Consider the following 16,016-nt stretch of genomic DNA (forward strand, 5'->3'; position numbering starts at 1 on the left):
GAGGAAAGCCCTAAAAATTGTCAAAGACTCCAGCCACCCTAGTCATAGACTGTTCTCTCTGCTAATGCATGGCAAACGGTACCGGAGCACCAAGTCTGTGTCCAAGAGGCTTCTAAGCAGCTTCTACCCCCAAGCCATAGGACATCTAATCAAACGGCTACCCAGACTACTTGCATTGCCCCCACCCTTTTATACCGCTGCTTTCTATTATCATCTACGCATAGTCACTTTAATAACTCTACCTACATGTACATATTACCTCAACTAACCGGTGCCCCCGCACATTGACTCTGTACATGTACCCCGTGTATAGTCGAGCTATTGTTATTTTACTGCTGCTCTTTATTTACGTGTTACTTTTATTATATATATTTTTTTTTAAACTGCATTGTTTGTTAGGGGCTCGTAGGTAAGCATTTCACTGTAAGGTCTGTAGTCGGCGCATGTGACTAATACAATTTGATTTGTATTGTCAAAATGTGTTGTATATGTGTATGTCTTTTTGAATTGTGGCAGACCAGGGGGTTTCGTCAAGATGTTTACACAGATCAGACACGGACAGTAGGATTAGCTCGGTTTCAAGGGTGTTTATTTAAATAATAAATCAAAGAAAAGGATAAGTCTCCCCCATGAGACCCTCTCCAGGATACCGTCTTCTGGGCTCCGGGTCTTGCTGTAGCCTGTCGGGCACAAAAACTCAACTCCCTCCTCATATCTCTGCAACCAACCCTACGGGAGTCCTTTTTTTTCCCGACTCTCCCCTGTGTGCTGCCCTTCAGGCAGCTTTATGGGACTTGCACAGCTGGTGAGCAATCAGCCCTTGATTACTCACCATCTCCCAATCAGCCCCAATTTGTCCTGGCCTGAGAGCCCGTCGAGACCTGGCACATCCAGCAGATGGTGTCGTCGCCTCGTGATGTACACTCCTTCTGTCACCAGGCATCGACTAGTCTCTCCCTGGTGGCTGACCTGCTGTACGCAACAGAATATTGTCATGTACATCGTCCTCAGTTTATGGTTGTCTAGTTATTATCCTTGTTGTATTCCGTTTAATAAAAATAACACTTTAAAACCTAGACAGACACAGTATTAGATATCAGTCCTTTCCACTCTATTGGTTTTCTGCACATAAATTGGTTGGGGGTCAAGGTGCAGTCACGTGATTGTGATGTCAGCAGCTGTAAGGGGTGCGTATCTGGTGGCAGAGAAGTCAGATGCAGGAGAGCAGAACTTGATAATAGCCGGAGCAGTTTAATAGTAAAACCAACAGCATACGAAATACAAAGTATGGGCACAATAACCCGATGCGCACCAGTCAAACAAAATGTGCACAAGCACTACAATAAACAATACCACACAAAGACATGGGGCGAACAGAGGGTTAAATACACAACACATAAGGAGGAAAATGAGAACCAGGTGTATGGGAAAACGAGACAAAACAAAAGGAAAATGAAAAATGGATCAGCGATGGCGAGAAGACCGATGACGTCGACGACGTCGACCACCGAACACCGCCCGAACAAGGAGAGGCATGATGACAGCAGCCAATCATTTGATCTGTTGTTTACCGCTGTCCCAGACAAGTTTCAACACACCCCGTTATCTCTGCAAACATCTTCAACACACACAGTCAGGCATGCAACAGTGACAGACAGCCACTGCTGCCCTGAGAGAAGGAAAACACTAAAGAGAGGTGTAGATAAAAGAGGTGGGTTAAAAAAGAATACAGAAGAAGCCACGTTTTTGTTTTGCCTGCCGGAGTAATGGAGATGTGTAGTAGCTTGTTATTGGGCGGCCTGGTGTTGGTTCTACTGTGGTTGCTGAGGAGACAGAGACATATCCGTCTACCCCCCGGACCCCACGCTCTGCCGCTGCTAGGCAACCTGCTTCAGATGGACAAACTGGCCCCCTTCAAGACGCTCACCAAGTGGAGTGGTGTGTATGGGCCAGTGATGACAGTGTATTTGGGGCGTCAGCGGGCTGTGGTACGAGGCGGTCAAGGAGGCTCTGGTGGACCAGGCTGAGGACTTCATAGGACGAGCTCCCGTCCCCTTTCTGGTCCGAGCTACCAGGGGATATGGCCTGGCCATCAGTAACGGGGAGCGTTGGCGCAAGCTGCGTCGTTTCACCCTGACCACACTGAGAGACTTTGGGATGGGCCATAAGAGAATGGAAGAGTGGATACAGGAGGAGAGCCAACATCTCATAGACAGTCTAGACGGCACTAAAGCTGTGCCCTTTGACCCCACACTTTCCTGAGTCGCAGTGTCCAACGTCATCTGCTCCCTGGTGTTCGACCAGCGCTTCGGCTACGAGGATGACAACTTCCTGCACTTGCTCAACATCCTCTCAGCCATACTGCGCTTTGGAAGCACCCCCTGGGGACAGCTCTACAACATCTTCCCCTGGCTGATGGAACGCCTGCCTGGTCGGCAGCAAGTTGTGTTCGGCCAGGTGGACAAGCTGAGAGGTTTTGTGATGAAAAAGATCCATGAGCACCAGGAAACCATGGACCCAGGTAACCCTAGAGACTTCATAGACTGCTTCCTTACCTAACTCAACCAGGAGAAGGATATGTCCTCCTCTGAGTTCCATTATGAGAACCTGGTGTCCACAGACTTGAACCTCTATCTGGCAGGAACAGAGACCACCAGCACCACTCTCAGACACGCCCTCATAGTGCTCATCAAATTCCCCAACATTCAGGTGCACATGCAGCAGGAGATTGACACAGTCATTGGACGACAACGCATTCCCCAGATGGAGGACAGGAAGTCCCTTCCCTTCACAGATGCTGTCATCCATGAGGTGCAGCGCTTCCTGGACATCGTCCCGTTCAACATCCCGCACTACGCCACCAAGAATATCTCATTTCGAGGGTACAATATCCCTCAGGGCACCGTGATAATTCCCATGATTCACTCTGTTCTAAGAGACCAGGCCCACTGGGTCACGCCCACGCCCACAACCTTCAACCCTGATCACTTTCTGGATCAGAACGGAAACTTCCAGAAGAACCCCGCCTTCTTGGCCTTCTCTGCAGGTAAGCGTGCCTGTGTGGGGGAGTCTCTGGCTCGTATGGAGATCTTTCTGTTCCTTGTATCTCTGCTGCAGCGTTTCTCCTTCTCCTGCCCTGGAGGACCTGACAACATTAACCTAAGCCCAGAGTTCAGCAGCTTCGCTAATGTGCCGCGCCACTACCAGCTCATTGCTACCCGCCGCTGACCAGGAAGGGAACTGCAGCTGCAAAATAGGAGGTTCACTCAGGAGGAGGAGGTGTGAAGATGACGGGGAGATCAAAATCAAATAAAATTGTATTGGTCACATACACATTGTAGCGAAATGCTTGTGTTGGACAGGTGTTTTCTTTTTTTTCTAACCATGTTTGATTTTATTAGGATCTCCTTTAGTCCCCATTTGGACTAATCTTCCAAGAGTCCTTAAACATTAAAATACAATTTATAATAAGATCACATTTTCACATACAGTATAATACACTGACGTATTGACCACAAATACTTTAAGTCTGAAAAGATAGATTGATTCCTTCATCTACCATAGTCCCGCACAACCTTCCAATTTATTGTATTCAAATGATTCTAAACTATTGTTTGAATTTATATGTTTCTGGTTGGCTCAGATAAATGATTCAATTTCTTTATTGCTCTAACTCAAAATGTTATTTTTCCCATTTCTCTTTTCTGTCTGGATAACACATTGATGGTGGACAGTCTATTTCTAGTATTTACTGAATGTCTGTCTCTTACCAACTGAATACTGTTGTGAATAGAGTTTGCAGTGGTGTAAAGTACTTTAGTTAAGAAACTTTAATGTACTACTTAAGTAGTTTTTTGGGGGTATCTGTATTTCACTCTTCATATTTTTGCCATTCCTAAAGAAAATAATGTACTTTTTACTCCATACATTTTCCCTGAAACCCAAAAGTACTTGTTACATTTTGTCAGGAAAATGGCCCAATTCACACACTTAGAGAGAACATCCCTGGTCATCCCTACTGGCTCTGATCTGGCGGACTCACTAAACACAAATGCTTCGTTTGTAAATTTTGTCTGAGTATTGGAGTGAGCCCCTGGCTATCTGCCAATAAAAAAAACAAGAAAAATGTGCCATCTGGATAGTTTAATATAAATACTTGTATACGTTTACTCAAGTAACATTTTACTAGGTGACTTTCACTTTTCCTTGAGTCATTTTCTATTAAGGCATCTTAAATTTGACTCAAGTATGACAATTGAGTACTTTTTCCACCACTGTAGATGCTTATATAACATTCATTATTCATAACAGGGGCGGCAGGGTAGCCTAGTGGTTAGAGTGTTGGACTAGTAACCGGAAGGTTGTGAGTTCAAACCCTGAACAGGCATTTAATTCACTGTTCCCAGGCCGTCATTGAAAATAAGAATGTGTTCTTAACTGACTTGCCTGGTTAAATAAAGGTACATTTTTTAAATATTTTTTATTCATAACAGATACTTTATGATTGAATAATATTCATGTTTTTTTCAATTATCTTGTTGACTGATGACCAACCAAGAGTATTGAGCATGACTACAACAGAAGAACCATATCTCCACCTTATAACAATCCTTGCTGCTTTGTTCTGTGCAATCTGCAGCCTCCTAATTTAACTTTGATACATTTCTCCAGACCACAGAACAATAGTTCACCTGACTCTCAAATAAAGCTTGGGCTGTTTACTTAAGAATATTTCCCGGGAAATATTTAGCTATCCTTATGAAAATGCATGCAGTTTTAATATATATATATTTTTTTACATAGATGAGTAATTTGAGATGACCATGATAGGCAGTTGTCTAGCTGCATTCCTAGTAGCTTGGTTTCTGTGTCACGCCCTGACCTTAGTCATCTTTGTTTTCTTTATTATTTTGGTTAGGTCATGGTGTGACGAGGGTGGTATGTGTGTTTTTGCTTGTCTAGGTTTTTTTGTATTCGATGGGGTTTTGGTATGTCTAGGTCTATGGTGGCCTGAATTGGTTCCCAATCAGAGACAGCTGTTTATCGTTGTCTCTGATTGGGGATCCTATTTAGGTTGCAATTTTGGTTTTGTGGGTTATTGTCTATGTGTAGTTGCCTGTCAGCACACGTGTCTTATAGCGTCACGGTTGCTTTGTATACTTTTGTTCAGTGGTTCTCTTTCATTAAAGAAGAATGTATTCTTATCACGCTGCCCCTTGGTCTCCTTGTTATGATGAATGTGACATTCTGCCAATTCCTCAATTTGTACTCCCCACATACCTAGTTGTATCCTATGCTGTGTTGGCCTTTTCCTGGCGGAACAGAACAACATAACCCTGGTTCTCTTGGTGTTCAAAACTAATTTCTTCTGGCAAACCCACTCCCTGATATTTCCCAGATCTACTTGTAGAGCTTGCTGTACCTATTGAACCGATTGTCTTGCTGTCGAAAATTGTAGTATCATCTGCAAATATAGTATCTTGAGTTTCAGATAAGGCATAAGGAAGGTCGTTGGTATATATTATGTAAAGAAGTGGCCCAAGGCAGCCTTGCAGTATTCCACAGTTTAAAGCAGGAGGGAAAAAGAAAATGACCCATTGATAAGGTGGACTGTTTCCTGTCTGTTTGATATGACTGTACCCAACTCAATGCTGCCTCCTTAAACCCATAATGCAATCATTTTGTCAAAATTATTTCATAATCAAATGCTGCACTAAAATCTAAAAATAGTACAAACTTGCCAGTATCCATAGCATTGAGCCACTGGTCAGTCATGTCAACCAATGCAGTGATAGTGGAATGTTTTTTTTGCGATAGGCATGCTGATGGGCTGTAATCAGATCATTCTTTTCCATGTACTCCCATATTTGTCTTCTCACAATACCTTCCAATATCTGACTGAGTGAAGGGAGTAGACTATTTGGTCGATTATTGGCAGGAGTCATTTTTTTTGCTGTCTTTTGGGATTGGACAGTTTAGCAATCTTCCATACATTTGCAAATGTTCCCTTTTCCAGTGACCAATTAAATATGTATTTCAGTGGAGCTGTAATCTGGGGAGCAGCATAGCGAAGTAAAAAAATTGTCCATAAGATCATAACCTGTAGATTTACCATCGGGTAATGACTTCAATAGGTTTAACACCTCCTCTACTGACACCATTTGTAGATTAAAATATCTGTTTTTTTTGCTCATAATATGATCATCAATCCATTGGACAATAGCATGTTTGGAAGAATGGGTGTTTACATTATCACTCAGTAAAAATGTTCTTTGTAAAAAAAAAAAACTCATCAAAATTATTGGCAACATCAGCTGTTTAATTTTTTTTTTTTCCTGTCAACCACCACACTAGATGGGTATGATGAAATAGATGTACCAAGTAAGCCCTTAACTGTATTCCTTACCTTTTGAGCTCTGTGAAGTGTATCTCCTTTAATAATGAAGGCCCAGAGTTTTTCCTGGTCAGTTCAGTTGGGTCAGGAGTGAGGATTGGGGAGCAGGTATGCTGAGTGGACCAGACAGTAATGTAGTGTATGCTGAGTATTTATGCCAGTGCAATTTAATGAGAGTTGAAGACAGATTGGTCAGGCCAACTGTCAGTCAGGAGGTCCAGGAACCAGTGTAATCAGTGTCTTTATGTCTCAGCAACTAAGTCAATGTATATGGGGGTTGAGCTAGGTGATGATGCCACATGTTACTTAGTTATAGGATGCATCACATTCAATCAGATTTAATCTCAGATGTTATTATTTTTGACTCTTTCTCTAGCTTTCTTCTTCTTTTTTTAATCAGAAAGAAATACTACACTATGTTTCTGTATATACAGTATGAGCAATTTGTCTCGTTCTGACCTTAGTTTCTTTTTTATGTCTTTGTGTTAGGTTGGTCAGGGCGTGAGTTGGGGTGGGTAGTCTATGTTCTTTTTTCTATGTTGTTATATTTCTATGTGTTTGTCCTAGTATGGTTCTCAATCAGACGCAGGTGTCGTTCGTTGTCTCTGATTGAGAATCATACTTAGGTAGCCTGTTTTGGTAGTTGGTGTTTAATTTCTGTTTAGTGTCTGGTTCACCTGGCAGAACTGTTTTGTTTTCTCTTTGTTGTTATTTTGTGTAGTGTTCAGTTTTTCTATTAAAATATGATGAACACTTACCATGCTGCATTTTGGTCCTCCTCTCCTTCCACCAACGAGAATCGTTACACAATTTGCGAGTAATATATACTGCTTTATACGATATATTTTCATTACCAATAACAAAAAACAAACATTAACTTAAAACAAAAGAACATGACCTCCTTTATCTTCATTGAGGGTCTTTATAAAACTTTGTCATTGAATTTGTGTAATTAATTATTCAAGGGTATACATTAGGGTAAATAAAAATAGTGTACATTAGGCCTATTACATGACATGTTGACCTCATGATGTGTGTACGCATATTGCGCTGCCCTATTTTTCTAAATGGCTCAGAGAAGCACATTGAAGGTATTTTATCAACCACAGCTAATTCTGTGATCTGTGACCCTTTTACAGGCCCCTGAGATGAACTTTTTGTTGCAGATTGGAAAATCCTTATCTGTTGTTTATCTGATGCTAAATAATTAATTTGTTATATAAATAGAACAACGTGTGTTCTTTCATTCCCATTTGACTCCATGTGAACGAAATAAAAAGTTTGTCAAAGTTAATTCGGCCTCCCTCCTTGCCTCTTTTCTTTGAAGTCTGTAGATATCAATGTACATTTTGTTTCTGCAGGATCCTATAGAAGCCAAATGCTCCCCTTTCCTCTTGTGTCTATCTATAATTCAATTTAGCTAATGGGCAGCGCAAGGTTACTGGTAGGCCCCTGAATCAGATGCTTCATAACGTGACCACTCAGTGTCCCTGTCCCACTCTCAACATCACTCTGCCACTCAGTCACAGAAGCCAAGATGTTTCCCATCTACATTCAAGCAAGGTGAGTTATCACACTTTATGGTATGGGACCCAGGTGACACTAGTCTCGGTTTGAGGAGCTGGCTGGCAGGTCACTGCTGAATTGTGTTGTATTGTTTAGAGAACTACATTTGGTGAACTTACAGACCAACTGTACTTTGATTGACTACACTGAGTCTGTCACATGACACAATTCTAGAAACGTTTGGTTTGCTATCTCTAGCTATTTGGTTTGACAAGGCTGTTCGTGTGACTGACCTGAGTTCTACAAAGTGAGGTCAAAACTAGACAAATGTCATTTTATTGTTTCATGGTACTTAACTGTTTTTGTATTCTTTATCTATGTTCTGGGAGTGCACATTTGTGGAGGACGTTCTTGTGATCAAGACATAGATTTGTTGCGCCATATGTAAGTCAAATTAGGTCTCTATCAGAGTGTACTGTAATAGAGTAGGGAGGTGATGGAGGGTTCAACTTATTTAATATCTGTATTACATTTTCAGGTAGTAGATACAATTGCATCTTAAATAGCACACTCATGTGTAAATAGATGGCCACAATCCTAGCCTGTATGTGTGTTAGACCTTTACCTGTGACAACATAGAGTGGATCCTGTCGTTACTACTTTGAGCGGAAGGGTCAAGATGCTGTCTATAGAGGGCGCTACAACACTCTTGATTAAATACATTTGACCGTTTCAGGAATGAAAACAGTAGTGGGCAAGACTTAATTTATTTTGCACCAGTTCAAAGTTTGCAGATTTTTTTGTTGTCAGAGGACAACAACAAAAGCAAAAAAAAAATCCATTCTGTCTCTTTTCATGTATTTGCCTATTCTGTGTTTTATTCCCCTTTAGAAATAACAGATGAAACCACTGCCTGCATGTGATTACTATACTGATTCTCAGAAATTGTGAGAAAACCATGACAGGGAGTGAATGTACCAAAATGTACCGTATGTTTAAAATGATTTAATTAAAAGTAATTTGTAGATTATATGGTGGTCGGGAAGAGAGGAAAAGTGATGTACCGTTTTAATTTGGAAGGGGTCTTTCTGCTAATTCTTTGGGTTTACTGTTTATTTGCGAATTTAAGGTCAGTTATACAGTGAACAAAAATATAAATGCAACATGTAAAGTGTTGGTCCCATGTTTCATGAGCTGAAATAAAAGATCCTGAAATGTTCCATATGCAATATTGTGTTCCATATGCAAAAAAAATATTTATCTCAAATTTTGTGCACAAATTTGTTAACATCCCTGTTAGTGAGCATTTGTCTTTTGCCAAGATAATCCATCCACCTGACAGGTGTGGCATATCAAGAAGCTGATTAAACGGCATGATCATTACACAGGTGCACCTTGTGCTGGGAAAAATAAAAGGCCACTCTAAAATATGCAGCTTTATCACACAACACTTTGCCACAGATGTCTCAAGTTTTGAGCGAGCGGGCAATTGGCATACTGACTGCAGGTATGTCCACCAGAGCTGTTGCCAGAGAATTTAATGTTAATTTCTCTATCGCCTCTAATGTAATTTTAGAGAATTTGGAAGTACATCCAACCAGCCTCACAACCACAGACCATGTGTATGGCATCGTGTGGGTCAGCGGTTTGCTGATGTCAATGTTGTGAAAAGAGTACCCCATGGTGGCGGTGGGGTTATGGTATGGGCAGGCATCAGCTACGGACAACGAACATAATTTATCGATAGCAATTTGAATGCACAAAAATACTATGATGAGATCCTGAGGACCATATTTTTTTTTTAACAGTATCTTTAACCAACAGATGCATCTGTATTCCCAGTCATGTGAAATCCATATATTAGGGCCTAATGAATTTATTTCAAATGACTGAATTCATCATATGACCTGTAACTCAGTAACATTTAGAAATTGTTGCTCTCAATACACAAGGCATTCAAGGCATTTATGGTGCATTCAAGACAACTGTGAACTCCACAAAAATACGAGGTCAAATCATGACGTCATTTATCTTCAGGCCTGAAAGTCGGCGCTCTAGAAAGATGGTGCTTTCAAGACAAACGGGAACTCGGGAAAAACGACGTCAAATCATGACGTTGGTGAGCTTCAGGCGGCAAGCCGGAAAACCGGAGTTGGACGACAGTTCCCAGTTGCGTTGAACGCACTGAAGTCAGAGATTTCCGAGTTCCCAATTGTTTTGAACGCGATATTACACTCTTTGGTATGATGCTGATCCTAGATCTGGGCTTATAGCCAACAAACCAATCAGCTGACACATCAGCTGACACACTCATGACAGGCGGGTTTCTGGTCATGTCTAGAAGGGATGCCGCGAATGTTAACGTGACGTCAAAAAGGTGCATATAACCCGAACTCTTTTCCAAGCCTTGACCGAATTATCCTAACCTGCTACGTTAATTGCCCTAAACTGCTATGAATAGTCACTTCTGACATTAGCGGCATTAATTAAAACCTAGGTTTCGCGCGTGCGCTTTCGCCTGTCAGGAATATGGCAGCATCCTAAGCATTGAAAGCGCAATTGAACAGCAACATCATCGGGTTGGCAAAACAGAAACACAACAGCCACGCATCTTGGAGTGTCGGGGGTTGAGGTTCGGAAAATAATCAAATCTGGTCGCGAACAAACAGGTAAATTAATCTGCGACTGCACCTCCGTGTAAATTACACAGAACCCTTGCTAAGCATGGCTGACCTACTGTATACAGTTTGCTAGCTTCCCTCTTTGGTGAAAAGCACATCCAGTTGAAGTGTGTGTTGATAAAAATAAAAACATTGCGACAGTTGTAGGCTTCGCTTGTCATGAGATATTACAATGTGTATCACTGAAATGGCCATTTCGGCTTCCGTCTTTACTAGGTCTCGTCTCTATCCGTATCCTTCCAACTTGGCCAGCTAGAGCTGCACTTGAATGTGGCCCTACTAGCCTTTAGCTTGCTAACGTTACCAAAGACAAATACACCGCGGCTGGCAAACGGGGTGTGGTTAAAGTGAGTCAGCAGTTATTTATCAAATTAGACACCCATATATACATTCTTTCATTGTGTCTACGAAAGCAGACACAAAACTAGTTTTTCTAACGGAAGTTGTGTCAACGTCTAGCATAACTCTACGTTAGTTTAACTTGGATCCATGTCATTTGGATATCTTCCATCGAGATGTAACGTTATATCGTAGAGTTGAGTAAACTCCGCTACGTCTGGCAAGGTGTTTGTTGTTTTGGTCATGACCTGTGTGATATGTACAATGAAATGCATTTAGTAATCAAACGTTGAATTTGATAGCAGCATCTACATTCTCAGGCTGACCTCACTTGGTTGTGGCTGTCATGCATTGTTTTTTTCTACTTCTAGCTACTACATTATTTTGCTTCTGCGTTATCAGTAACGTTGTGTAGGTGATTTTGCGTCCTTGTAAGTTAGTGGCAACAATGAATTTGGAGAACAATATCTGTCAATATCAAATTTGTTGTAGACCAAAAGAAGGTTAGCTACATCCACCCGTTATCCAAGATTAAAGTAACCGTTTTAAAGGTAGCCTTGTCTTGATTCTCACTAGCACCATTTTCAGTAAATCAGACACATAAGCCTATATCCACAACAAAGGCTGAGATCCATTAGGCCTAGTCATTGATTGCATGGATGCTATCCAACTGTGGGGAACAAGGATCACAATACCCTTTTCCCTAAAGTTAACAGTTGCAGCATCATTCCCAACTGATAATATTGAAAGAACCCCAGTGGAAATGTTGAGGCACATAGTTCTCAAACATCAAGTGTGTAAAGCCAGGCTTTTCGTCATCGGTAACAGTGTTATTATGTTAGCTATCATCACAGTCATTTATATGCATGTATTTTCCCCTTTGATCTCTGCTTATCTGAGAATTTCCCCAAAGTTCAAGTTTAGTTTCAAACCGTTTCAAATCACAAATCAAATCAAATCACATTTTATTTGTCACATACACATGGTTAGCAGATGTTAGTGCGAGTGTAGCGAAATGCTTGTGCTTCTAGTTCCGACAATGCAGTAATAACCAACAAGTAATCTAGGTAACAATTCCAAAACTACTACCTTATAGACACAAGTGTAAGGGGATAAAGAATATGTACATAAAGATATATGAATGAGTGATGGTACAGAGCGGCATAGGCAAGATACAGTAGATGGTATTGAGTGCAGTATATACATATGAGATGAGTATGTAAACAAAGTGGCTAGTGATACATGTATTACATAAGGATGCAGTAGATGATATAGAGTACAGTATATACGTATACATATGAGATGAATAATGTAGGGTATGTAAACATTATATTAGGTAGCATTGTTTAAAGTGGCTTGTGATATATTTTACATCATTTCCCATCAATTCCCATTATTAAAGTGGCTGGAGTTGAGTCAGTGTGTTGGCAGCAGCCACTCAATGTTAGTGGTGGCTGTTTAACAGTCTGATGGCCTTGAGATAGAAGCTGTTTTTCAGTCTCTCGGTCCCAGCTTTGATGCACCTGTACTGACCTCGCCTTCTGGATGATAGCGGGGTGAACAGGCAGTGGCTCGGGTGGTTGATGTCCTTGATGATCTTTATGGCCTTCCTGTGACATCGGGTGGTGTAGGTGTCCTGGAGGGCAGGTAGTTTTCCCCCGGTGATGCGTTGTGCAGACCTCACTACCCTCTGGAGAGCCTTACGGTTGTGGGCGGAGCAGTTGCCGTACCAGGCGGTGATACAGCCCGACAGGATGTTCTCGATTGTGCATCTGTAGAAGTTTGTGAGTGCTTTTGGTGACAGTCCAAATTTCTTCAGCCTCCTGAGGTTGAAGAGGCGCTGCTGCGCCTTCTTCACGATGCTGTCTGTGTGGGTGGACCAATTCAGTTAGTCTGTGATGTGTATGCCGAGGAACTTAACTTACTACCCTCTCCACTACTGTTCCATTGATGTGGATAGGGGGGTGTTCCCTCTGCTGTTTCCTGAAGTCCACAATCATCTCCTTAGTTTTGTTGACGTTGAGTGTGAGGTTATTTTCCTGACACCACACTCCGAGGGCCCTCACCTCCTCCCTGTAGGCCGTCTCGTCGTTGTTGGTAATCAAGCCTACCACTGTTGTGTCGTCCGCAAACTTGATGATTGAGTTGGAGGCGTGCGTGGCCATGCAGTCGTGGGTGAACAGGGAGTACAGGAGAGGGCTCAGAACGCACCCTTGTGGGGCCCCAGTGTTGAGGATCAGCGGGGTGGAGATGTTGTTGCCTACCCTCACCACCTGGGGGCGGCCCGTAAGGAAGTCCAGTACCCAGTTGCACAGGGCGGGGTCGAGACCCAGGGTCTCGAGCTTGATGACGAGCTTGGAGGGCACTATGGTGTTAAATGCCGAGCTGTAGTCGATGAACAGCATTCTCACAGGTATTCCTCTTGTCCAGATGGGTTAGGGCAGTGTGGTTGAGATTGCATCGTCTGTGGACCTATTTGGGCGGTAAGCAAATTGGAGTGGGTCTAGGGTGTCAGGTAGGGTGGAGGTGATATGGTCCTTGACTAGTCTCTCAAAGCACTTCATGATGACGGAAGTGAGTGCTACGGGGCGGTAGTCGTTTAGCTCCGTTACCTTAGCTTTCTTGGGAACAGGAACAATGGTGGCTCTCTTGAAGCATGTGGGAACAACAGACTGGGATAGGGATTGATTGAATATGTCCGTAAACACACCAGCCAGCTGGTCTGCGCATGCTCTGAGGGCGCGGCTGGGGATGCCGTCTGGGCCTGCAGCCTTGCGAGGGTTGACACGTTTAAATGTTTTCCTCACGTCGGCTGCAGTGAAGGAGAGTCCGCATGCTTTAGTTGCGGGCAGTGTCAGTGGCACTGTATTGTCCTCAAAGCGGGCAAAAAAGTTATTTAGTCTGCCTGGGAGCAAGGCATCCTGGTCCGTGACAGTGCTGGTTTTCTTTTTGTAATCCGTGATTGACTGTAGACCCTGCCACATACCTCTTGTGTCTGAGCCGTTGAATTGAGATTCTACTTTGTCTCTATACTGACGCTTAGCTTGTTTGATTGCCTTGCGGAGGGAATAGTTACACTGTTTGTATTCGGTCATGTTTCCAGTCACCTTGCCCTGATTAAAATCAGTGGTTCGCGCTTTCAGTTTCACTATGCTATGGGAACGACATCTTCAACGCACGTTCTAATGAACTCGCACACCGAATCAGCGTATTCGTCAATGTTGTCGTCTGACGCAATACGGAACAGATCCCAGTCCACGTGATGGAAGCAGTCTTGGAGTGTGGAATCCGATTGGTCGGACCAGCGTTGAACAGACCTCAGCGCGGGAGCTTCTTGTTTTTGTTTCTGTCTGTAGGCAGGGATCAACAAAATGGAGTCGTGGTCAGCTTTTCCGAAAGGAAAATCCAGGAAAGCTCTGTTTGTAAGCCAAATCTAGCAAGTGAGGATCAAGACATGGGGAGAAGTTTGTTGTTACACCAGGGTCCTGGCTTGCTGACTGTGTTCCTTTCAGACAAAAACAATTAAAAGTTGTAAGATTTGACTCTTTATTCCCATAACTTACTATTTGTTATATCTGCAGCATTTGCATTTATCATTCAATCTTGTGCAGAACTCCAATCATTTTGTGTTATTGCACATTCAAATGTCACATGAAGGCAGGTTACACAGTCACTCAGCGTTCAGAGAGGCTCTGCGGAGTCAGCACTGTGCACTCACTGCTTGGAAAAACCATACACTGTCGTACACTCATACACTGTCGTATGAGGCAGTGTAGGATCCATTTGCTGCTCTGCCTTGTTGATTGTGTTTGTATCCTCCCTTGGCAAATTGAAGTACTATTTTTTTTTTTGGGGGGGGGGGGTTAGAAAAAAATACTTTCAGTGTAAACATAAACGACTGATCAGATATAAAGTATGTAGAAAATGTATTCATTGCGACACCCACCACCAAAGCCGCTTTTTGATACAGAAAAATATGATATTACCGACTGTGCCCACAAGGGGTGCTATATCTATCACAAGTATGTTAACACCCCTTCAAATTTGTGGATTTGGCTATTTCAGCCATACCGTTGCTGACAGGTGTATAAAATTGAGTGCACAGCCATGCAATCTCCATAGACAAACATCGGCAGTAGAATGGCCTTACTGAAGAGCTTGTGACTTTCAACGTGGCACCGTCATAGCCTGCAACCTTGCCAATAAGTCAGTTTATTACATTCCTGCCCTGCTAGAGCTGCCCCGGTCAACTGTAAGTGTTGTTATTGTGAAGTGTTAATGTCTAGGAGCAACAATGGCTCAGCCACGAAGTGGTAGGCCACACAAACTCAGAGAATGGGACCGGCGAGTGCTGAAGCGAGTAGCGTGTAAAAAATCGTCTGTCCTCTGTTGCAAAACTGAAAACCGAGTTCCAAACTCCCTGTGGAAGCAACATCAGCATAAGAACTGTTTCTTCGGGAGCTTCATGAAATCGGTTTCCATGGCAGAGCAGCCGCACACAAGCCTAAGATCACCATGTGCAATGCCAAGCATCGGCTTGAGTGGTGTAAAGCTCCCTGCCATTGGACCCTGGATCAGTGGAAACGCATTCTCTGGAGTGCTAAATCACGCTTCACCATCTGACAGTCTGACGGACAAATCTGGGTTTGGTGGATTCCAGTAGAATGCTACCTGCCCCAATGCATAGTGCCAACTGTAAAGTTTGCAGGAGGAATAATGGTCTGGGGCTGTTTTTCATGGTTCTGGCTAGGCCCCTTAGTTCCAGTGAAGGGAAATCTTAACGCTACAGGATACAATGACATTCTAGACGATTCTGTGCTTCCAACTTTGTGGCAACAGTTTGGGGAAGGACCTATCCTGTTTCAGCATGACAATGTCCCCGTGCTCAACGGAGGCACATACAGAAATGGTTTTGGATGAATAGGGACACCGACTACGAGCCAGGCCTAATCGCTCAACATCAGTGCCTAACTTCACTAATGCTCTTGTGGCTGAATGGAAGCAAGTCCCCGTAGCAATGTTCCAACATCTAGTGGAAAGCCTTCCCAGAAGAGGAGAGGTTGTTATTTCAGCAAATGGGGGACCAACTCCAGATT

The 16,016-nt window shown here is 42.9% G+C and overlaps 1 protein-coding gene and 1 pseudogene across 4 annotated transcripts in view; both read left to right on the forward strand.

Moving 5' to 3' along the window:
* Positions 1-1,298: 1,298 nt before the first annotated feature.
* On the forward strand, positions 1,299-3,352 carry LOC109909563 (cytochrome P450 2F3-like; annotated as a pseudogene).
* Positions 3,353-10,218: 6,866 nt separating this feature from the next.
* Positions 10,219-16,016, forward strand: part of LOC109908818 (dnaJ homolog subfamily C member 13) — a 65,351-nt gene continuing 59,553 nt past the window's right edge. For 3 of the 4 annotated variants that reach the window (XM_020507532.2, XM_031796178.1, XM_031796179.1), the window contains exon 1: positions 10,219-10,277. In XM_020507532.2, the coding sequence (XP_020363121.2) occupies positions 10,234-10,277 (44 nt within the window). In that variant the 5' untranslated portion in view covers positions 10,219-10,233. The other variant, XM_031796180.1, reaches the window with a different exon arrangement.

This window comes from Oncorhynchus kisutch, linkage group LG18, assembly GCF_002021735.2.
Source record: "Oncorhynchus kisutch isolate 150728-3 linkage group LG18, Okis_V2, whole genome shotgun sequence".
Lineage (NCBI taxonomy): Eukaryota > Metazoa > Chordata > Actinopteri > Salmoniformes > Salmonidae > Oncorhynchus > Oncorhynchus kisutch.